At 42.5% G+C, this 23,972-nt stretch overlaps 2 protein-coding genes across 5 annotated transcripts in view; one reads left to right on the top strand and one right to left on the bottom strand.

The window, feature by feature from the left end:
• Positions 1-17,073, bottom strand: part of LOC128702625 (INO80 complex subunit B) — a 53,526-nt gene extending 36,453 nt beyond the window's left edge. Inside the window, exons 1-3 of one of the 2 annotated variants that reach the window (XM_070101912.1) lie at positions 16,537-17,073; positions 16,255-16,370; positions 15,748-15,841 (exon numbers count right to left, since the gene is read on the bottom strand). The gene's annotated coding sequence lies outside the window, so the exon portion shown is untranslated. Of the gene's footprint in view, positions 1-15,747; positions 15,842-16,254 lie in introns of both variants that reach the window. The other variant, XM_070101911.1, reaches the window with a different exon arrangement.
• LOC128705594 (calcium-activated chloride channel regulator 4) overlaps positions 14,548-23,972 on the top strand; it is a 66,193-nt gene continuing 56,768 nt past the window's right edge. For 2 of the 3 annotated variants that reach the window (XM_070101909.1, XM_070101907.1), the window contains exons 1-3: positions 14,548-14,707; positions 18,184-18,369; positions 21,267-21,404. In XM_070101909.1, the coding sequence (XP_069958010.1) occupies positions 18,196-18,369; positions 21,267-21,404 (312 nt within the window). In that variant the 5' untranslated portion in view covers positions 14,548-14,707; positions 18,184-18,195. Of the gene's footprint in view, positions 14,708-15,190; positions 15,210-18,183; positions 18,370-21,266; positions 21,405-23,972 lie in introns of those variants that run through there. The other variant, XM_070101908.1, reaches the window with a different exon arrangement.

Raw genomic sequence — 23,972 nt, 5'->3', positions numbered from 1 at the left:
AGTACAGATGGGAGATCCCACAACTTTAAAATTATCTGGTTTTCTCTCGGATAAAAGGGCTCAATTGTATGACACTGTTTATGTAACTGTCAGGTTGGGCAATGAGAAAAAACGTGTTAATGCAGTAATTGTAGATAGACTTCCAGAGAAAATATCTACAGTAGGGCTTAGTAAAGCTACAGAAAGACTTCCACATAATGTAAATTTAGCACCTTCTGGGGTAAGTGATGATTCTGTAGGCCCAATAAATATTTTGATAGGTAGTGACTATTATGCCTCCTTTGTAAAGGGTATGGTAAAGAAATGTGGTGTCACCCTTTTGAAGACTGCAGGAGGCCATGTAATGTATAAGAGATAAGATAAGATTTCGTTCGGATTTTTAACCCCGGAGGGTTAGCCACTCAGGATAACCCAAGAAAGTCAGTGCGTCATCGAGGACTGTCTAACTTATTTCCATTGGGGTCCTTAATCTTGTCCCCCAGGATGCGACCCACACCAGTCGACTAACACCCAGGTACCTATTTGCTGCTAGGTGAACAGGACAACAGGTGTAAGGAAACGTGTCGAATGTTTCCACCCGCCGGGAATCGAACCCGGGCCCTCCGTGTGTGAAGCGGGAGCTTTAGCCACCAGGCCACCGGGCCACCCCGGTAGGATTCCTCGTAATAATAATTCATGACTAGAGGAAACTACAAATACCATAACTGTGTGTCTTACTCATGAAGTCGTGCCCCAGTATAATTCTTTCATAGAGGATGGTGTTGAGCCAGTGCATAAATTGTGGGAATTAGACAGCATTGGAATAAATGTAAATGAAGAAAGTCCAGACGATTCTTTTACTCAAAAACAATACCTGAGAGATGTAAAATTTGAATCTGGACAATACTGGGTACGACTTCCGTGGAGACTGAACCATCCAGAATTGCCCACTAATTACAGAATGGCATATGGACAATTAAAGGCTCAGCTCCGCGAACTGAGTAAGATACCAGAATTGTTAACTGCCTATAATGATATAATTGCTGAGCAGTTAATTAATAAATTTATAGAAGAGGTACCTCCTGAGCAAGCCAAAATTTATGGTCACTATTTGCCACATCACGGAGTGAAGAAGGATTCTAAGACCACTCCTCTGAGAATTGTGTTTAATTATAGTGCCAGGAGTAACAAAAATGTACCTAGTTTAAATGACTGTTTGATGACAGGTCCGTCGTTGACGGAAAAATTAGGAGATATCTTATTAAATTTCAGAGTGAAGCCTTATGCCTTTACGGCTGACATAAGTAAAGCTTTCCTAAGAGTGGGTTTACAAGAGGCTGACCGTAATTTTACCTGCTTCTTATGGCCTGAGAATCCTATTGACCCACTTAGCCCTCTGAAAACCTTTCGCTTTAGGAGCGTATTATTTGGTGCTACATCCAGTCCGTTCCTACTTCAAGCGACGATAAATGCACACCTTATATGTACGGGAAGTCCATTGAGTAAAGTAATGAGCAAACAATTTTATGTGGACAATTTCCTGGGTGTGACGTCAACTGAAGAGGAACTGTTAATGACTTATGGAGAGGCTAATAAAATAATGCAAAGTGCAAATATGCCTCTGAGAGAATGGAATAGTAATTCGTCCAAATTGAAGGACAAAATAAGTAAAGATTACCCTGGAGATGAAGTGCCAAAATGTAGTAATGTATTGGGTTTAAATTGGGATACTGAGAGAGATTTGTTAATGTTAAAACCTAATAATTACAGTATGCCCAATAAATTAACTAAGAGAGTTTTGCTTGCTGAAGTTTCCAAATGTTTTGATCCACTAGGTTTAGTGTCACCCCTTACTACAAGAGGGAAATTATTAATACAGGAAATATGGAAACTTAAATGTCGCTCCTGTCTGTCTCAACTATTGGATCACTACGACAAGGTCCTAGATGCACTAGAAGACAAAAAGAATGCAGATGTAATATATACAGACTTTGCAAAAGCCTTTGACAAGTGTGACCATGGCGTAATAGCGCACAAAATGCGCGCTAAAGGAATAACAGGAAAAGTCGGTCGATGGATCTATAATTTCCTCACTAACAGAACACAGAGAGTAGTCGTCAACAGAGTAAAGTCCGAGGCAGCTACGGTGAAAAGCTCTGTTCCACAAGGCACAGTACTCGCTCCCATCTTGTTCCTCATCCTCATATCCGACATAGACAAGGATGTCAGCCACAGCACCGTGTCTTCCTTTGCAGATGACACCCGAATCTGCATGACAGTGTCTTCCATTGCAGACACTGCAAGGCTCCAGGCGGACATCAACCGAATCTTTCAGTGGGCTGCAGAAAACAATATGAAGTTCAACGATGAGAAATTTCAATTACTCAGATATGGTAAACACGAGGAAATTAAATCTTCATCAGAGTACAAAACAAATTCTGGCCACAAAATAGAGCGAAACACCAGCGTCAAAGACCTGGGAGTGATCATGTCGGAGGATCTCACCTTCAAGGACCATAACATTGTATCAATCGTATCTGCTAGAAAAATGACAGGATGGATAATGAGAACCTTCAAAACTAGGGAGGCCAAGCCCATGATGACACTCTTCAGGTCACTTGTTCTATCTAGGCTGGAATATTGCTGCACACTAACAGCACCTTTCAAGGCAGGTGAAATTGCTGACCTAGAAAATGTACAGAGAACCTTCACGGCGCGCATAACGGAGATAAAACACCTCAATTACTGGGAGCGCTTGAGGTTCCTGAACCTGTATTCCCTGGAACGCAGGCGGGAGAGATACATGATTATATACACCTGGAAAATCCTAGAGGGACTAGTACCGAACTTGCACACGAAAATCACTCACTACGAAAGCAAAAGACTTGGCAGACGATGCAACATCCCCCCAATAAAAAGCAGGGGTGTCACTAGCACGTTAAGAGACCATACAATAAGTGTCAGGGGCCCGAGACTGTTCAACTGCCTCCCAGCATACATAAGGGGGATTACCAACAGACCCCTGGCAGTCTTCAAGCTGGCACTGGACAAGCACCTAAAGTCAGTTCCTGACCAGCCGGGCTGTGGCTCGTACGTTGGTTTGCGTGCAGCCAGCAGCAACAGCCTGGTTGATCAGGCTCTGATCCACCAGGAGGCCTGGTCACAGACCGGGCCGCGGGGGCGTTGACCCCCAGAACTCTCTCCAGGTAAACTCCAGGTATACCTTCACCTAAGTATTGCTTTATGCATAAAAAAATCTCGACATTAACAACATCTGCGACAATGCTTCCTGATATTCTCTATCAGTATTCTATTCTATATTCTTTATCACACATGTGTATTGCACTGTAAGTTACTGACATCATACCAGGATACGGTTACATTACTTTTATATATCTAGAATTAAGAGATAAGTGTAAGAGATAACAATATGATAATGTTTACCACTGATTATAGTGATTGAATTTCCTTCGGTTTTGATTGTATCATGACTAGAATTGGATGATAAGTACAACCATCTGATAGTAATCTCTATAATTTTAAAATGTTAATATCTATAATTCTGAGATGCTAAAGTCTATAATATTAAGAGGTTAATATCTACAATATTGATATGTTAATATCTCGCTCGCTCCCATCCTATTCCTCATCCTCATATCTGACACAGACAGACGTAAGCCATAGCTCCGTGTCTTCCTTTTCGGGTGACACCCGGATTACCATGACAGTGACCTCCATCGAAGACACCGCAAGACTCCAAGCGGACATCAACCAAATCTTCAAATGGGTCACTCAAAACAATATGAAGTTACCTGGTTACCTGGAGGTTATTCCGGGGATCAACGCCCCCGCGGCCCGGTCCACGACCAGGCCTCCCGATGGATCAGGGCCTGATCAACTAGGCTGTTACTGCTGGCCGCACGCAGTCCGACGTACGAGCCACAGCCCGGCTGATCCGGCACTGACTTTAGGTATCTGTCCAGCTGTCTCTTGAAGGCAGCCAGGGGTTTATTGGCAATTCCCCTAATGCTTGATGGGAGGCTGTTGAACAGTTTTGGGCCCCGGACACTTATGGTGTTTTCTCTTAGTGTACCAATGGCGCCCCTACTTTTTATTGGCGGCATTTTGCATCGCCTGCCCAGTCTTTTACTTTCGTAGGGAGTGATTTCTGTGTGCAGATTTGGGACCATTCCTTCCAAGATTTTCCAAGTGTAGATTATGATATATCTCTCCCTCCTGCGTTCCAACGAGTACAAGTCAAGTCAAGTTCAATGAAGAGAAATTTCAACTACTCAGATATTGAAAATTTGAGGAAATTAAAACTATCAGAGTATACAACAAATTCTAATCATACAATAGAGCGAAAAAGTAATGTGAAAGACCTGGGAGTGATAATGTCAGAGGATCTCGTAGCTCGATCGTTAGCGCAGCTCACACACTGAGGTCCGGAGTTCGAATCTCCGGTACGTCTGGAAAACATTATAAACGTGTTTCCATAAGACACCTGCTGTCCCTGTTCACCCATCAGTATAAAATGGGTACCTGGGTGTTAGTGGACTGGTGTTTACCTGGAGTTCACCTGGGACAAAAGTAACCTAATTTGCCCGAAATGCTCAGTATAATAAGCGGCTTTCTATACAGTAGTATGTCACTGATGTCAGTTAGGCCTGTATACCTTGTACATGTACTTGTAGAAATAAAGATATTATTATTATTATTATTAGTAGTAGTAGTAGTAGTAGTATTATAACAATGTATATACCGCATCTGCTAGAAAAATGTTAGGATGGATAATGACAACCTTCAAAACTAGGGACGCCAATTATTATTATTATAATCAAAAAGAAGCGCTAAGCCACAAGGGCTATACAGCGCTGCAGGGCAGGAAGGAAGCGAGGGTATCAGGTGGCAAAAGGGAGATGGTAAGACACATATGCAACAGTTAGGTATCTTTATTTTGAAACGTTTCGCCTACACAGTAGGCTTCTTCAGTCGAGTACAGAAAAGTTGATAGAAGCAGAAGAGACTTGAAGACGATGTAATCAGTCCATCACCCTTAAAGTTTTGAGGTGGTCAGTCCCTCAGTCTGGAGAAGAGCATTGTTTCATAGTATGAAACAAAATAAAGATACCTAACTGTTGCATATGTGTCTTACCTAACAACCTGTCGGTATTTTATACCATTTTAATGTTCAAAAGGGAGATGGATGAGTAATAGGTTACGGAGAACAGCGGGGCAGTGGATGGTGAAAGGGTAGAGGGCAGCAAGAGATTGAGGTTGAAAGGGTTGAGGGGAGTGCAAAAGGTATCATCATCAGAGTTTGTGAAGTAAATCAGTCGTTGTCAAGAAGTCAATGAGAGAGTCAGGATTAAAGGAGGGTCCATCAGCAAGAAGGGAAGGTAAAGAGAGAGTAGCAGAGCGGAGACGACGTTGGAGGTAAATTCTGCGTGCTCGTTGATAGAGAGGGCAGTCTAACAGAATGTAGCTAATCGATACTGGAACTTGACACTGCTCACAGAGAGGAACAGGGTGCCACTCCATGAGATACCCATGAGTAAGACGAGTGTGGCCAATGCGAAGACGGGAGAGAGTGGTCGCCCAACCTCGGCACTGATGACAAGAAGACGGCCAGTAACCTATGCTCGGTTTAATAGAATGAAGTTTGTTACCGAGTAAAGTTGACCAACGTTGTTGCCAACGGGTGTGAAGGTGGGTAGCTATTACAGCAAAATAGTCTGGAAATGGAACACCTCTATATGAAATTGGTAGGTCATGTACTGCTGACCGCGCAGCAGTGTCTGCCTGTTCATTGCCCTGTACGTCAACATGACCAGGGACCCAACAAAAAACAATATCTTTATGAACATTAAAATGGCATAAAATACCGACAGGTTTTTTATACAATATCTTTATGGTGATAAATTAGACACATGTGCAACTCTTGGATATCTTTATTGAGGAAACGTTTCGCCACACAGTGGCTTCATCAGTCCATACACAGGAGAAGCTTGAAGAATAGGAGGAGAATGAGGTAATCAGTCCCTCAACCTTGAGTCGATGTGGTCAGTCCATCAATCTTGAATAGAATACGGCATACGTGCTGAGAAGGAGCTTATAAACCGTTGGCAGGAGAGGTGCAGCAGTCATAGGTCGTGTAACATTTGTTCAATGTTGAAGTAGGTCGTGCCCAAGAATTAGGCAAGCGAAGAATTCCCAAGTATTAAGATCCCAAGAAGTTGCAGTGTCTGACAGGTTTGTAGATGAATGAGTTGCACATGTGTCTAATTTATCAAAAAAAAAAAAACAATATCTTTATGCTTGGTAGAGATACGGCATAGCCAAAGTTGGATACGGAGAACTAGGGGAGTGAGGTGTATCAAATTTCCGTATAGCCTGTAGAGCACTAAGGGAGTCTGAGACAACCACAAATGATGACACAGGCATAGATGCGATACAAATAAGTGCTGCAAGAATGGCATACAATTCAGCGGTCAAAATGCTAGCCGAGGATAGTAAATGCCCTCGCACGACGCTGTCCGGAAACATCGCTGCGAATCCGACGCCGTCAGAAGACTTAGAGCCATCTGTGTACACGGCGGTGGCATGAGAATGAGAGTGGAAGTGGTCAAGAAAAAGAGCGGGAAGCAACCGTAGGCAGTTGGGCTTTCGAGCAAGGGAGTGAGAAAGAACAGATCCGAACAGCTGGAACTTCCCAGGGGGGTAGGGAAAAGTGAGATGCTACATGAACATACAAAGGTGGTAACTGAAGGGAAGACAAGAGCGAATGTAGGCGGAGAGAGAAGGGACGGAGCAAACAGGGGCGGCGAACAAACGAAGAATGTCTACTAATATCGGTGACCATTCTATAAATGGAAGGATTGTGGAGATCGTGAGAACGTACATAGTAGCGAAGGCAATGGGCATCATGGCGATCAGACAAGGATGGAACATTCGCTTCTGCATAGAGGCTCTCAACAGGGAAAGAGCGAAAAGCACCAAGGCATAAACGTAATCCTTGGTGATGGATGGGGTTAAGGCTAGAGAGAGTAGCAGGAGAGGCAGCTGAATAGATCTGGTCACCATAATCGAGTTTCGATAAAATGAGGGCTGAATGTAGGCCAACCTCATGATGATTCTCTTCAAATCGGTTGTTCTCTCTACACTAACGGCCCCCTTCAAGGCTGGCGAAATTGCAGACCTGGAGAGTGTACAAAGAACTCTCACGGCACATATAAGTACGATAAGGCACCTAAATTACTGGGAACGATTAAAGCCCCTTGATTTGTATTCCCTGGAACGCAAGCGAGAGAGATACAGGATAATATGTTGTTAGGTAAGACACATATGCAACAGTTAGGTATCTTTATTTCGAAACGTTTCGCCTACACAGTAGGCTTCTTCAGTCGAGTACAGAAAAGTCGATAGAAGCAGAAGAGACTTGAAGACGATATTGTTTCAGACTATGGAACAATGCTCTTCTCCAGACTAAGGGACTGACCACCTCAAAACTTTAAGGGTGATGGACTGATTACATCGTCTTGCACCTAAAGTCAGTACCTGACCAGCCGGGCTGTGGTTCGTACGTCAGTTTGCGTGAGGCCAGCAGTAACAGCCTGGTTGATAAGACCCTGATCCACCATGAGGCCTGGTCTCAGACAGGGCTGCGGGGGCTGTGACCCCTGAAACCCTCTCCAGGTATTTATAATTTTGAGATGTTAATGTTTATAATTTAGACATCTAATAAATTTGAAAAGCACTTAAAATCGTATTCCTTTCAAGGATGGTGCCTTGATGAAGGGCTCTTGATCCAAGGAAGTTGGTTGCAATTTCCTTCCTCTGAATACCTCCCGTTCCAGAGGCACCTCATGAATGCAATAAAAAAGAGAAATCAGGTATAAGAAAGAAGGAGCACTGCAGCAAGTCTACTGACCCCTGCTAGGCATGTCCAAGTCACACCAGCTCAAGAAGGAAGGAGCACAGCAGCAGGCTTCTCTGAACCATTCATCTACAAACCTGTCACACACTGCAACTTCTTGGGATCTTAATACTTAGGAATTCTTCGCTTGCCTAATTCTTGGGCACGACCTACTTCCACATTGAACAAATGTGACACCACCTATGACTGCTGCACCTCTCCTGCCATACGGTTTATAAGCTGCTTCTCCGCTCAAGATTGATGGACTGAACACATCGACTCAAGGTTGAGGGACTGATTACCTCATTCTCCTCCTGTTCTTCAAGTTTCTCCTACGTATGGACTGATGAAGCCACTGTGTGGCGAAACGTTTCCTCAATAAAGATACCCAAGAGTTGCACATGTGTCTAATTTATCAACATGTCGGTTCTGTGAACCATTCATCTACAAAGGCTTACTGGCGGAGATAAAGGGTATAAAATACCGACATGACGGGAAAATAAATACAAATGCAGTATAATGCAATCTTTTATTGAGGGTTTATCAAGTCACAAACAGATTTACCTGGGTGAATAATGCATGAGTATTCACAGGATGGAGTCAGGTGGTGAATGCAGGGTAGGCTGGATGTGAGACAGATAAGATAAGATTTCGTTCGGATTTTTAACCCCGGAGGGTTAGCCACCCTCCGGGGACTGTCTAACTTATTTCCATTGGGGTCCTTAATCTTGTCCCCCAGGATGCGACCCACACCAGTCGACTAACACCCAGGTACCTATTTGCTGCTAGGTGAACAGGACAACAGGTGTAAGGAAACGTTTCGAAATGTGTGTGATGAATGGTTTTGAAAACCGACAAGTTGAAGAATTGAGACACTTATGCAACACATGGGAATCTTTATTGAAGAAACGTTTCGCCACACAGTGGCTTCATCAGTCCAATACAAAGTAGAAATGGGTAAGGAGAGTAGAAGTATGAGGTAATCAGTCCCTCAACCTGGATTCGATGTGTTCAGTCCATCACTCTTGTAGTAAGTGCAGCATAGGGCTAGAGAGGTGGCTTATATACTGCAGTGAGATGAGTTGAAGCAGGAGGAGGCGGGATCTAAGTGGGACATGCCACTAGTGTAAGTAGGTCGTCGTCCAAAGGTTGGGCAAGCGTTGAAGTCTTTGTACCAAGATTCCATGATGTTGCAGTGTCTGACAGATGTGATGAATGGTTTTGAAAACCGACAAGTTGAAGAATTGAGACACTTATGCAACACATGGGAATCTTTATTGAAGAAACGTTTCGCTACACAGTGGCTTCATCAGTCCAATACAAAGTAGAAATGGGTAAGGAGAGTAGAAGTATGAGGTAATCAGTCCCTCAACCTGGATTCGATGTGTTCAGTCCATCACTCTTGTAGTAAGTGCAGCATAGGGCCAGAGAGGTGGCTTATATACTGGAATCTTGGTACAAAGACTTCAACGCTTGCCCAACCTTTGGACGACGACCTACTTACACTAGTGGCACGTCCCACTAAGATCCCGCCTCCTCCTGCTTCAACTCATCTCACCGCAAACAAACTTGCAAATAAACTTCTGCAAACCATTCCCAGCAACCCCAGACCCGCCAGAATGTACGGCCTGCCGAAAACTCACAAGCCTGTAATTCCACTGAGGCCCGTCTCCTCTGGAATAAGATAAGCTAAGAATAGGAATAGGCAGTGCTCCCCATCAACTCTCACGGTTTCTTGCTAAACACTTTTCTAAACTCTTGGGCACAATCAGTTGAGCACATTATAAACACTCTGGTGATCTCCTCAATCGCATCCGCAACATAACGTCAAGAGTAAGACACATATGCAACAGTTAGGTATCTTTATTTCGAAACGTTTCGCCTACACAGTAGGCTTCTTCAGTCGAGTACAGAAAAGTTGATAGAAGCAGAAGATACTTGAAGACGATGTAATCAGTCCATCACCCTTAAAGTTTTGAGGTGGTCAGTCCCTCAGTCTGGAGAAGAGCATTGTTCCGTTGTCTGAAACAATATGAAGTTGAAGTGACAGGATGGAGCCTTATATAGTGCCAGGAGGTGAGACGTAGGTTGCTTTGGGAGGGCAGGTCCCTCTCAAACCCAGCCGTTCTCACTAGTAGAGGTTGTCGAAGTTGATGGTCTGTACCAAGATACCCTTGTGTTGCAGTGTCTGACAGAATGAACATTAAAATGGTATAAAATACCGACAGATTGTTAGGTAAGACACATATGCAACAGTTAGGTATCTTTATTTCGAAACGTTTCGCCTACACAGTAGGCTTCTTCAGTCGAGTACAGAAAAGTTGATAGAAGCAGAAGATACTTGAAGACATTCGGGTGACCTCCTTAACCGTATCGGGGATCTCGACATGAGTGATAAGAAGCTTGCAAGTTTTGACGTGACTGCCTTATTCACCAATGTCCCAGTTGATCAAGCCATTGATCTTCTTCGCAGGGTGATTAAAGATGATACAGAGTTACCTGTACCCCGCCAAGATTTTGTGAGCCTAGTCGAACTTTGTGTTCGTTATAACTGTTTTAGGTTAGAGGACAAGAAGTACAAACAACTCTTCGGACTAGCCATGGGATCCCCCCTTAGTGCAGTTCTTGCCAATTTATATATGGAGGACCTGGAATCAAGAAGGATCCTCAATAACATCCCTCGTTCAGTTACTTGGATGCGGTACGTAGATGATATTTTGGTCATTGTACCCAAAAATCTTGACGTACAGGGCATCCTCAACACCATCAACACTCTGGAACCTACTATTAATTTTACTCTAGAGGAGGAGAAGGACAACCAGTTACCTTTTCTCGACGTTCTCTTACGCACAGGGGAAAACAAACTTTCCTTTAAAGTCTACCGGAAGCCTACCTACAAGAATGATCTTCTACATTTCTTCTCTCACCATGACACAAGAACTAAAAGAGGGGTAGTTATTGGCTTCTTTCTGAGAGCCTACAGAATTTCCAGTCCGCAGTTCCTCGAAGAAGAATGTACATACATCACCAACTCTTTTAGTTCACTACACTTTCCCCTACACTTCATACGTGACTGCAGGAAACTTGCAACACGTATCCTCAGCAAGACCAACACCTATCAAATTGAAGAAAAGCCTCCAAGTTACATCGTTTTACCGGTCAGCAACGTTGCCACTAATGTTTCAAAAATGTTTGACAGAAAACTGGCTAAAATATCTACCAGCTCTTCAACTACTATTAGGAACCTGATACAAAAACCCAAGCATGATTCTGGCACAAGTGCAGGAATCTACACTATACCATGTGGGGGGTGTGACAAAGTATATGTAGGGGAAACAGCCAGAACTCTGGACATTAGGATAGCAGAACACAAAAATGCTTGCAGAAATGATGACCGCAAAAACGCATGTGTTCAACATAGAGACGATGTTGGACACCTCATGAAATTCAATGAAGCTAAACTAGTTATTAAAGAAGACGACTTAAGACGGAGAAAATGCATTGAAGCTGCACTAATTTCTGTCAGTAACACTATAAAGCAAAAATCCGGTAGTTACAGTATTTCAAAATTACTAAGCAAGAGGATATTACCCATCCTGGGAACTGGTATTACTTGATGCCAGCAGGTCCCTCTCTAGCCTCACCTCCTTAGTTCCATTACTACTACTACTACTACTACTACCACCTCTACCCACGCATCACCTCACCTGACTCCCGCCACTATATATATGTGTGTTTTCTTAGTTTTCTCTGTATTAGGACTGAAGAAGCCACTCGTGGCGAAACGTTTCCTTTAATAAATGTCCTGAACTGTACATAAGTGTCTTTTTCCACATCTTGTCGGTATCACCATACCATTTCCTCACATATGCAATAGTTAGACAACTTTATTCCGAAGCCACTGTGTGGCTTCATCAGTCCATACAAAGTGTGGCGAAACGTTTCCTCAGTAAAGATACCCAAGAGTTGCACATGTGTCTAATTTATCAAGACCCCAGGTACTAGCACCAGGTATCAGCACCATCTATTTTTTTATTCGTAATTGAAATTTGTTTTCAATGAACTTCATACTGTATTCTGCGGCCTATTTAAAGATTTGGGTGATGTCAGCTTGGAGGCTTGTAATGTTTTCGATGGATGACACTGTCATGTAAATTCGGGTATCACCGGCAAAGGAAAACAGTGCTATATCTTACATCTTTGTCTATTTCAGATATAAGAATGAGGAACAGGATGTACTCACCTAATTGTGGTTGCAGGGGTCGAGACTCAGCTCCTGGCCCCGCCTCTTCACTGATCGCTACTAGGTCCTCTCTCTCTCTGCTACCTGAGCTGTATCATACCTCTTCTTAAAACTAAGTATGGTTCCTGCCTCCACTACTTCACTTGCTAGGCTATTCCACTTCCTGACAACTCTATGACTGAAGAAATACTTCCTAACGTCCCTGTGACTCGTCTGAGTCTTCAGCTTCCAGTTGTGACCCCTTGTCCCTGTGTCCCCTCTCTGGAACATCCTATCTCTGTCCACCTTGTCTATTCCCCACAGTATCTTGTATGTTGTTATCATGTCTCCCCTGACCCTTCTGTCCTCCAGTGTCGTCAGTCCGATATCCCTCAACCTTTCCTCGTACGACATTCCCCTGAGCTCTGGGACTAGCCTTGTTGCAAACCTTTGTACTTTCTCTAACTTCTTGACGTGCTTGACCAGGTGTGGGTTCCAGACTGGTGCTGCATACTCCATGTGTGAGTGTGTGTTTGTGTGTGTGTGTGTGTGTGTGTGTGTGTGTGTGTGTGTGTGTGTGTGTGTGTGTGTGTGTGTGTGTGTGTGTGTGTGTCCACCTAATTGTGGTTGCAGGGGTCGAGACTCAGCTCCTGGCTGAGTGTGTGTGTGTACTCACCTAGTTGAGGTTGCAGGGGTCGAGTCCGAGCTCCTGGCCCCGTGTGTGTGTGTGTGTGTGTGTGTGTGTGTGTGTGTGTGTGTGTGTGTGTGTGTGTGTGTGTGTGTGTGTGTGTGTGTGTGTGTGTGTGTGTGTGTGTGTGTGTGTGTGTGTGTGTTTACTCACCTAGTTGTGGTTGCAGGGGTCGATTCACAGCTGGCCGCTACTAGGTCTCTCTTCTCGCTCCATGAGCTTTACCATACCTCCTCTTAAAGCTATATATGGATCCTGCCTCCACTACATCACTTACCAGACTATTCCACTTCCCGACAACTCTGTGGCTGAAGAAATACTTCCTAACATCCCTGTGATTCATCTGAGTCTTCAACTTCCAACTGTGACCCCTTGTTGCTGTGTCTGATCTGTGGAACATCCTGTCCCTGTCCACCTTGTCGATTCCTCTCAGTATTTTGTATTTCGTTATCATTTCCCCCCATATCTCTCTTGTCCTCTGTGTGTGTACTCACCTAATTGTGGTTTCAGGGGTCGAGACTCAGCTCCTGGCCCCGCCTCTTCACCGACCTCTACTAGGTCCTCTCTCCCCCTGCTCCATGAGCTTTATCATACCTCGTCTTAAAACTTATGTATAGTTCCTGCCTCCACTACATCGCTTGCCAGACTATTCCACTTCCTAACTACTCTATGACTGAAGAAATACTTCCTAACATCCCTCTGAGTCTTCAGCTTCCAATTGTGACCCCTTGTTTCTGTGTCCCATCTCTGGAACATCCTGTCTCTGTCCACCTTGTCTATTCCACGCATATTTTGTATGCCGTTATCATGTCTCCCCTGACCCTCCTGTCCTCCAGTGTTGTCAGACCGATTTCCCTTAACCTTTCTTCATAGGACATTCCCCTTAGTTCTGGAACTAGCCTTGTTGCAAACCTTTGCACTTTCTCTAATTTCTTGACGTGTTTGACCAGGTGCTGCGTACTCCAGTATGGGCCTGACGTACACAGTGTATAAAGTCTTGAACGATTCCTTACTGAGATACCGGAACGCTATTCTCAGGTTTGCCAAGCGCCTATATGCCGCAGCAGTTACCTGGTTAATGTGTGCTTCTGGCAATGTACTCGGTATTATACTCACTCCTAGGCCTTTCTCCTTGAGTGAGGTTTGCAGCCTTTAGCCTCCTAGCCTATACTCTGTCTGTGGTCTTCTTTGCCCTCCTCTGATCTTCATGACTTTGCATTTGGCGGGGTTTTTAAATTCAAGGAGCCAGTCTCTGGACCACGCATCCAGCCTGTCCAGGTCTCTTTGTAGACCTGTCTGGTCCGGGTCTGATTTAATTCTCCTCATTAACTTCACGTCATCTGCAAACAGGGACACTTCTGAGTCTATCCCTTCCGTCATGTCGTTCACATATACCAAGAATAGCACTGGTCCCAGGACGGACCCCTGTGGGACCCCGCTCGTCACCGGCGCCCACTGTGATACCTCATCACGGACCATGACTCTGTGTGTGTGTGTGTGTGTGTGTGTGTGTGTGTGTGTGTGTGTGTGTGTGTGTGTGTGTGTGTGTGTGTGTGTGTGTGTGTGTGTGTGTGTGTATGTGTGTGTGTGTGTGATGACTCGCAACAGGAGAGTCATCATATGACTATCCCCGCGTCAGAAAACACTTCATGTTTCCTGACAAACTTGATACCTACTTACCTACCTTGGAACAATAGATATGCACAGGCTGTTATCACCAGCGCTCGCAAGATATATAAGATCGGTTCAAGCCACCTTGGTATCCAGTAGTTGGCCGGCGCTCTTAAAAAAAAAAAAGCCGTAATTAGTGACCCTCGTGTGTTGATAGGCTTTAAAGTCCACAGAGTGCAGTCAACAACAGATTAGGCTAAACATACATCAATTAACAGGGAAGATACATCACGTGAGTATGGTATTACGAATGTAATTAATCCTATTATGAATGTAATTAATCCTATGTTAGTTGCAATGATTTAGTATGCAGAATTATCATTATTTTCGCGGGAAGCACTAAACCCGTAAGGAGTCATGCAGCTTCTGGGAAACGGAAGGTAATAAGGTTTGAGCAAAGGAAAGAAAGGACAGCTTCAATTTCTTTGATAAAGAGCTGTTCAGTAGCATTAATCCAGCCCCCTTCAAGGGTCTAGAGTGCAGTGAATAATAGTGTTATGCTTGAAGTAATAACGTGTAAATACCAAGACAAAAAGGATTAACATAATGCAACTTTTTATTTATGAGAATTTACCTAAGACATCGTAGGACGAGGCGTCCACCATATTGCTTATCAAATGTGTGTCAGTGATACTGTCTTGACCTGTAGTGCGTCGCGACAGAAGTTTTTAGTTGAAAGATTTTCGAGGTTCTTGAGAGCTGTCATACCATAGCAGCATTCACCCAGCCAACTAGTAAGTATTTATAGTAAATATATAAAGGGTTTTATCTCTCTAGCACACGGTAAGGTTCCCATTCCCCCACCGGTAGACATATATGTCGTCAGATTCTAGACTAGGATGCTTCTCTATCAGTTTCAAGATTGTAAACAAACCTTGAGGTGCCATGTAATTATCACATGCACGTAAAACTGTAGCCAGTCTTCAACCAAACCTAACTTAGAACCGGGCTTAAAAGCACATTTTAAAGTGTGACATTCTTTTAGGAGGCTGCGTTGAATTTACTACCTTCTGCGTACATCTCACAGATTTTTGTTGTCAGAAGCCTAGAAAGTTCGGTGACCAAACTGCGACTTTCTGATGTATTTATCCCACAGAGTATAGCTTTATCACACTCGATGGCTAGTGGATGATAATGGCGTGTTTGACCGGCAACATGATGGACTCTGTTAGAAATTATATGGGGGATTTTCCACTAGAACACAATTTCGAATTAACGTTCCATCCACACTCTGAAGAGGACCTCTTGACACAAAAACAAATTGTAACTTACTGATGTTAATGTGACTTGGAGACTTGTAGGACGTTAGGGACACTGGGGTCGTAAACTATGTCTTTCCTTCAGCTGCCCAACTAACTCCGGAACCCTGGAATAGGAACATATGGTTCCTGTATACTTATTAAGAAAATTTACGCCAGTAAAACTGGCTATTAAGTAGACTGTATAATTATGAAGTGGACTTGATTGATTTAGGTATTTTGTTTGATCTGCTATTTTACGATTACTAAGTACATAATTTCATATAAAAATTAATACCCATTTATTACATTGGTGATATACCCCTATACCTCACTAAGGCAGACTGAATCAAAAATTTACCATTCTCTATCAACTTGACCTGTTGTGTGTGGTTTAATGCACACTGGGAAGTGCACATATTGGAGAACACACGGGGTAATGTACATAGCGCCCATTATATACCGCGTCACGTTTTCCGTTAATACCATCTGTGGATTATTATTATGAGAAATTACCTGCATGAAGTTTACAGGGTATTACCTGAATTATTATATGCAAATAATTTGGGCGAGGTAAGTGGGACTTGGTCACAGTAGGTCGCAGAACTGTACCTCCCTCGATGCCCACTCCATAACTACTCTCACAAAAAGCTCGACCTGAATTAAATTAATAATTACAATATCAAAGCCAGCTACTCTGGTAGATTAAAATTGTGTGGACTGTATGTTTTAGTTTACTTGCTGGGTACACAAAATATAACTATTAATACAATACATATAATACAATGGTGTTATTAGAAAAGAAATTTGTATTACCACCTACCATTTAATTACTGGATCATAATTATTATTTTTTGGAAACACCCTATGCCACCACATTATTATTATAATCAAGGGGGAAGCGCTAAACCTGTAGGATTATACAGCGCCTGGGGGGGATGTGGAAGGCATTCAGGCTTGATTCGGGGAACTGGAGCACAGATCCAATTCCCTAAATCAAGAGCCCCTCACCAACATCAAGGAACCTTCCCTGAGGGGTATGCCACCACAACATCTAGAATTTACGATGGCCAACGGAAAACTACTAGGTGTGCTCCTGAGAAGAATCGATGTCCTCTATTTTTCCTTTCTTGTTGCCGAATTGTAAGGGTTTTCCACACTATTTATCCCAGTTCTTCAGCAGGAACATGTCAGAAATTTCTAAATTATGAATTGAGGCCAATATACACCAAATGAACGTCGATGACACCTGATTACATTGCACAATTTTCCACGACAATCAGTGCTTGCAAATTACAAATGGCGTCCTCTCGCAGCGTCACTCCCTGGCTGTTCTACCTTTCCCCCCTCACTAGAAATTTCTCAAAAGGATCAAATCAGCATCACATTTTAATACACAATTATATAATTCAAATTTACACATGCTTATTTTTTTTAAATTCATTATATATTTGGAATCTTCCAGATGTATTTCCTCTTCACTTGTATTATTTCACTGTTTGCTAATATTACTAACAAATTATTTCGAGAAACATTCGCCAAATCGCCGGTTAGTCTGCTTCCCGCACCGCCATCTTTGTTACTCCCCCGACTCTCATATTTTGTACACCTTTTTATTTAAATTTAGTTATATTTATAGGTGTGTAATATATTTTCTTCATCAGAATATTAATTACTTCGCTATTACAATAATTTCACTTTACTTAATTAACCTATTACAATAAATAAGGAAATTATAGAGGATATGACGGTTCCCTTGTGAATTATCACCTTTCAAAAGTCACATCAGCATTACACACCTGCATTATTATATAAACCCTATTATCACTATCAATTATTACACATAAATCATAGGAAAATTATCAAAATTTTCCACAGACACGGGTGAACCAAGTTATATGACTGTGCAAAGTCAAATGTCTTGAGTCTGTTTACACTTCAGCGTCGCAATGTCTGAAGTCTTTAAGAACTGCAGTAAAAAAAATTGCTCTTGCTAGGATTAGTTGTGTATATCGGAGCTGGTGGGTTGGGTAGTTGGTTGGATGTGGTGGGTTGGATGTGGTGGTTGGATAGTAGATGGATGTGGTGGGTTGGATAGTAGGTTGGATGCGGTGGGTTGGGTAGTAGTTTGCATGTGGTGGACTGGGTAGTGGGTTGGGTGACGGTGGTTTGGGTAGTGATGGGTTGGGTGTTGGTGGGTTGGGTGGTTGTGGGTTGGACATCGGGTTGGGTGGTGGTGGTTTGGGTAGTGAGGTGGGTTGGGTCGTCACAGTACTGTGGCTAAAACGGCCACAGTACTGTGACGTTCCCTTCTAGACTATTATATTCCATCTTGATTGTAGTCCAGGATGGATCGAAACGTCTACAATTTCCTCTCCAAATTGTAAATCAATTATAAATTGATCTAGCTACTGTATTGTGATTGTATTCAACCATAACAGTAGCTAAATTAATAAATATATTTTCCTAGATATTACGGATAATGCGTGTGGTGGTGATGATGGTGGTGATGATGATGGTGGTGGTGATGATGGTGGTGAACACTGTCAGCAGCAGCAACATTAAACTGGTCGACAACGGATATGAGAATGTTGTGGTGGCCATTTCTCCCTCCCTGGACGAAAGTTTAGCCCACGACATCGTCTCCTCCATCAAGGTGAGTTTAGTTTAATATGTTTATTATGCCCCCATACCCATCCTGTGGGCGGTAGTCACCCCATACCCATCCTGTGGGAGGTAGTCACTCCATACCCATCCTGTGGGCGGTAGTCACTCCATACCCATCCTGTGGGAGGTAGTCACCCCATACCCATCCTGAGGGAAGGTAGTCACCCCATACCCATCCTGTGGGAGATAGTCACCCCATACCCATCCTGTGGGCGGTAGTCACTCCATACCCATCCTGAGGGAAGGTAGTCACCCCATACCCATCCTGTGGGAGATAGTCACCCCATACCCAACCTGTGGGCGGTAGTCATCCCATACCCATCCTGTGGGCGGTAGTCCCTCCATACCCATCCTGTGGGAGGTAGTCACTCCATACCCATCCTGTGGGAGGTAGTCACCCCATACCCATCCTGTGGGCGGTAGTCACCCCATACCCATCCTGTGGGCGGTAGTCACCCCATACCCATCCTGTGGGAGGTAGTCACCCCATACCCATCCTGTGGGCGGGCTGTGGGAGGTAGTCACCCCATACCCATCCTGTGGGAGGGCTGTGGGCGGTAGTCACCCCATACCCATCCTGTGGGAGGTAGTCACCCCATACCCATCCTGTGGGCGGTAGTCACCCCATACCCATCCTGTGGGAGGTAGTCACCTCATACCCATCCTGTGGGCGGTAGTCACCCCATACTCATCCTGTGGGAGGTAGTCAAAAGATTACAGAGGTACATAATGGGTCCAGGGACAGGACCCCAAAGTTTTGATAGCTGAACAAGGTACAAAGGTAATGAAGTCATAAGTTACAAAGGTAATGAATCATGTAAGCAAGTAAATATACTTACGTTTATATATGGTTACAATCATGAACAAATTATGATGTAATGAACAATTCACACTTCCACACCCGGTCACAAGTTATCGGTGCAAATATTAATTCTTGAGTTACACACACACACACACACTCCTGGCGGGGCCAGGAGCTGAGTCTCGACCCCTGCAACCACAATTAGGTGAGTACACATACACTGGAGGACAGGAGGGTCAGGGGGAGACATGATAACGACATACAAAATACTGCGTGGAATAGATAAGGTGGACAGACAGGATATTCCAGAGATGGGACACAGAAACAAGGAGTCACAATTGGAAGCTGAAGACTCAGACGAGTCACAGGGATGTTAGGAAGTATTTCTTCAGTCTTAGAGTCGTCAGGAAGTGGAATAGCCTAGCAAGTGATGTAGTGGAGGTAGGAACCATACATAGCTTTCAGACGAGGTATGACTAAGCTCAGGGAGCAGAGAGAGCCAGAACCTAGTAGCGATCAGTGAAGAGGCGGGGCCAGGAGCTGAGTATCGACCCCTGCAACCACAATTAGGTGAGTAGGGCGAGTACACATACACGTGGTAATGCATTATTTACAAGGAGCTAAGTCAGGGTATTTTTCCAGAATGGTCTGTAATATACCACTGTGAGATAAATTACTCTGACATATCTTGAACATTTCTGAGTGAGTTGTCTCTGAATTCATTAATTTTATCGCACTCCACCATCTAGGTTAGTCAGAGGATGAAACACATTTACAATCAGGTACTTTTTTTATGAAAGCTTAGATAGAACACAGTGTGGGGTTAAATGGGACGAGATCTGTGTAGTAGGTTGCTTGGAGCCTTAATGACTCGTGTAATCCATAGGCTTTAAACCGAATTAACAAAAAAGTTTATGCGGATTTAAGTCATATACTAGTGATACCTCTGGTGGTACACATGTACACGAAAACTGTTTGTGGTTGTGCATCGCTATATGGAACATGGCGGTGCACAGACAAGGGAAAGGCTTGTGTGGTGCTACAAGACAGTGGGAGGGGGGCTTTGCCCCCATAAAAGATAAGTGTACAACCTCTTCACTTCTTGGCCTTGCTGCTGGTGAAGAGCACATGACTTAAGAAATTCAAGTTAACTTTCCCTTCCTTGGTCCAAACTTTATTACCTTACATTTTCTACGTGCTGTATGACTCCCTACGGGTTTAGCGTTTCCAATGAATATAAAAATAATGTGGCCGCATGGGAAGAGTGATACATGAGCCACAACATACGTGTGCAGAACTCAGTAATTTACACAGTTTCATCATATCCATTTTTTTACTGATATGTAATCATTTAATAACTTAACACTAAGCTGTCAACAGTTGCTAATATTCAGTAGAGAATAAATATTTAACCCTAACCCTAACTTTCCAGCGACAGTAAACAATATTTTTAGCAAAAACTAGAACACTTTAAGTCTCGGTAATATTGTGCTTTCTAGTTATTTAGTACGATTATTTCTTATAACAACTGCTTGAATGTAGTAACATACGTAGTATTACTGAATGAAAAATAAGCTACGTACTTTATTATAAACTGAGCAGCACCAATGGAAGGTACTGTCACTAATCAGCATTACTTTACATAGAACACTGAGGTCCTCAGTGGAAATAAGTCACATTGTTTGGCTATTGGGTTAGCTTAGGGTAAATCTTCAAAATGCATGTGCCCATAATGTGTATCTTCACGATTATTGTAAAGATTTATGTATAAAACCGTAAATAAAAACTCATTACGCGGGTTGTGCATCCCTATGAAGGATCGCGAATAATACGAAATGATATTACCTGAAATTTTTAAAAAGGGCTGGGATCTGTAAGCCAGCGGAATGCCTCGGTCATATGACTAAAAGCTCCAGTGACGGGTCATCACTGGATTAAGATCCACATCAGGAAACATTTGTCCTGTTTCCTGACGAATCCTACCTAACCTAACAAATGATCGCAGCAGCAGCAACCGCAGCTTAACCATGCTGAACTAATGATCATTTCCTTCTCATAATATTCTTACTTTTTTATTCCTCCAGGAGACGCTGACGGAAGCCTCAGAGGTGCTGTTCAGAGCCACCAGGAACAGGACCTACTTCAGAGACATCAAAATCCTTCTGCCAAAATCTTGGACCGAAACTGAATATGATGAATTGGCAACCAACGAGAATTTTGAGGCTAGTGTTTTAGTGTATGTGAAGAGAGGATTAGGAGATTAGTGAGGGGGGGTAATGGGTGTTAGTGAGGGAGTTATGGGTGGTAGTGAGGTGTTTGTGAGGCGTTCGGGACGGGAGGTGAGTCATAGGAGCAGAAGTTATTAATCATACTTAATTTTGTTTTGAGGTACGTGAAAGGCAGCATGAGAGAGCAGGGTGTGAGGGGCAAAAGATGAGAGCCTAGCGCAAAAGATGAGAGCCTAGCAAAACAGTAGGGAAAAGGGTAATAAGCAAGATTATGGGAGGAGGTGAGAAAGGGGTTAGAGAGATGTACGTAGTTAGATGAGGATGACGGAATATCAGATAGCGTCTCAACTTCACCAGATAAGATTTAGATATGGATTATATTAATTAAAAATGTAAGTATAGTAATTACTAAAGCCTTATTTAGAGCGAAATGTTGTCGAATAAAACCACATTCACACTGAAATGTGGTGTAATTGTAGCCCCATTAGACCAAAACCATGTAATGAAAGGCTGTGTTAGGCGCGATTTACACTGGTGTAAGAACTATGTGTCTCTGTAATTAATATTATGTTTGAAACTTCCTGGACACCTTTAAATACGACTGTCACTTTAAAGACATTGTTCTTACAGTTACACACGAAGATAAAGAAGCACATGAAGCTACTTTGCAAAAGGGACAGTGCACTTAAGGGAAAAGTGGAGACTTAATATACATATTACAAGGCCCATGTTTAGCATGTGACCCACTAGGTGCTCCTTAACCCTTCAGGGGGAGCACCTTGATACTGATGAAGAACTCTTGGTCCAAGGAAATGGAGCTTGGCTCAAACGTGATTACCTCTCGTTTCCAGGCTCTATATTACCCGTATGAGTTTAGCGCGCCCCATGAACATAATTCTGTGGCGCCTTAGGAATTTAATAAGATCATTATGACAGTGTTATTACTATTACATTCGTGTGGAAGCGCTAAACTCATAAGTTATATAGAGCCTAGGGAATGGGAAGATACTAGCTTCGAACCAAGGGGGATAGCTCCAGTTCTTTGGATCAAGAGCCCTTCACCTGCATCAAGGTTCCTTAACAAGCTTTTCAGATGGGCATCTCTGTGTGGTCCATACGGACTTTAGATTTTATTTTCCATTATATAATATGGATGTGGTCGACAAAGTTTTCAATATCAAATTTGTTTTACAACAAAGTTTCACATCAGAATGCCCTATTTTGCACACAAGTGTACTAGAAATTTTTAAAGGGCTGTGACGTTATCTAATCGCAGCAGCCTCGACCTGAGCAACTCTCGTGGCCAGTAACATTATCTAATCTGTATTGCAGTTCTTCTGCCTAAAGACCAACATTCACATATATGTGATAAGTAAGAAACATGTACGACACATGAGTAACTTTGTCATGAGTCATTTCGTCCACCAGTGGGTGAAATAACGTAACACAGCCTTCAATAGTGGAGACAGTGGGAGAAGTGGAGCGATGCAGCAGTAGTAGATGTGGTCACTCGTGGACATTATAATTATGTATCCTCAAAAGGATACCTCTGAGCAGTTGCCTCAGTTTTTTTTCTTCAAGCCTTTCATTTATAACGGTAGAACGCCTCATCCAATCGGTTTCAGATCTACAACACTAGTGTGCTGTAACTAGGAAAACTTTCATGCAACTACTGGCATGCGCAGGTACCCTCTGGTCAATACAATTTCCCGATTTTGAACTCCATATGACAACTTGAGAAAGCTTCCTCTGGTTGACTTTCAACACCGGTGTGTTCTGCTAAACAGGACGATGGGATTGTTATTGGAGTGTAAGTGCCAATTATATATATGTATATATATATATATATATATATATATATATATATATATATATATATATATATATATATATATATATATATATATATATATATATATATATATATATATATATATCTATATATATATATATATATATATTATATATGTCGTGCCGAATATGTAAAACTGGTCAATTAGCAAGAACTCATTTAAAATTAAGTCCTTTCTAAAATTTTCTCTTATACGTTTAAAGATATATTTTTTTCATTAAGGTTAATGTAAAAATTTTTAATTTTGCACCAAAAGAATCTTAGAAAACTTATCTAACCTTATTATAACAAGAACAATTTATTTTAGCCTAACCCAACTTAATATATTTTAGATTTGTTTTCAATAATTTAATACTAAACAAACACAGTGAAATGTATCTTTTTCGTTAGGTTCAGAATGATTTTGGCGACATTATTGCATACACAAATTTTCACTTGTCCTATATGGCAAGATGAGCGTTGCTATTTAAGCCAAGATCGCAAGTTCTGCCTATTCGGCACGACATATATATATATAATATATATATATATATATATATATATATATATATATATATATATATATATATATATATATATATATATATAGATGGGGTGGTAGGAGAAGTGGAATATTCAAACGTCTTCAGGAAGAAATCCAAATATTCTTTCTTGAAGCCTTTTTATCCACTTCTCCGAGGTTATGGGTCCCACAATTTACATCAGAGGTG

The sequence above is a fragment of the Cherax quadricarinatus genome, chromosome 79 (assembly GCF_038502225.1).
Source record: "Cherax quadricarinatus isolate ZL_2023a chromosome 79, ASM3850222v1, whole genome shotgun sequence".
Lineage (NCBI taxonomy): Eukaryota > Metazoa > Arthropoda > Malacostraca > Decapoda > Parastacidae > Cherax > Cherax quadricarinatus.
This window is presented reverse-complemented; position numbering and strand designations above follow the sequence as displayed.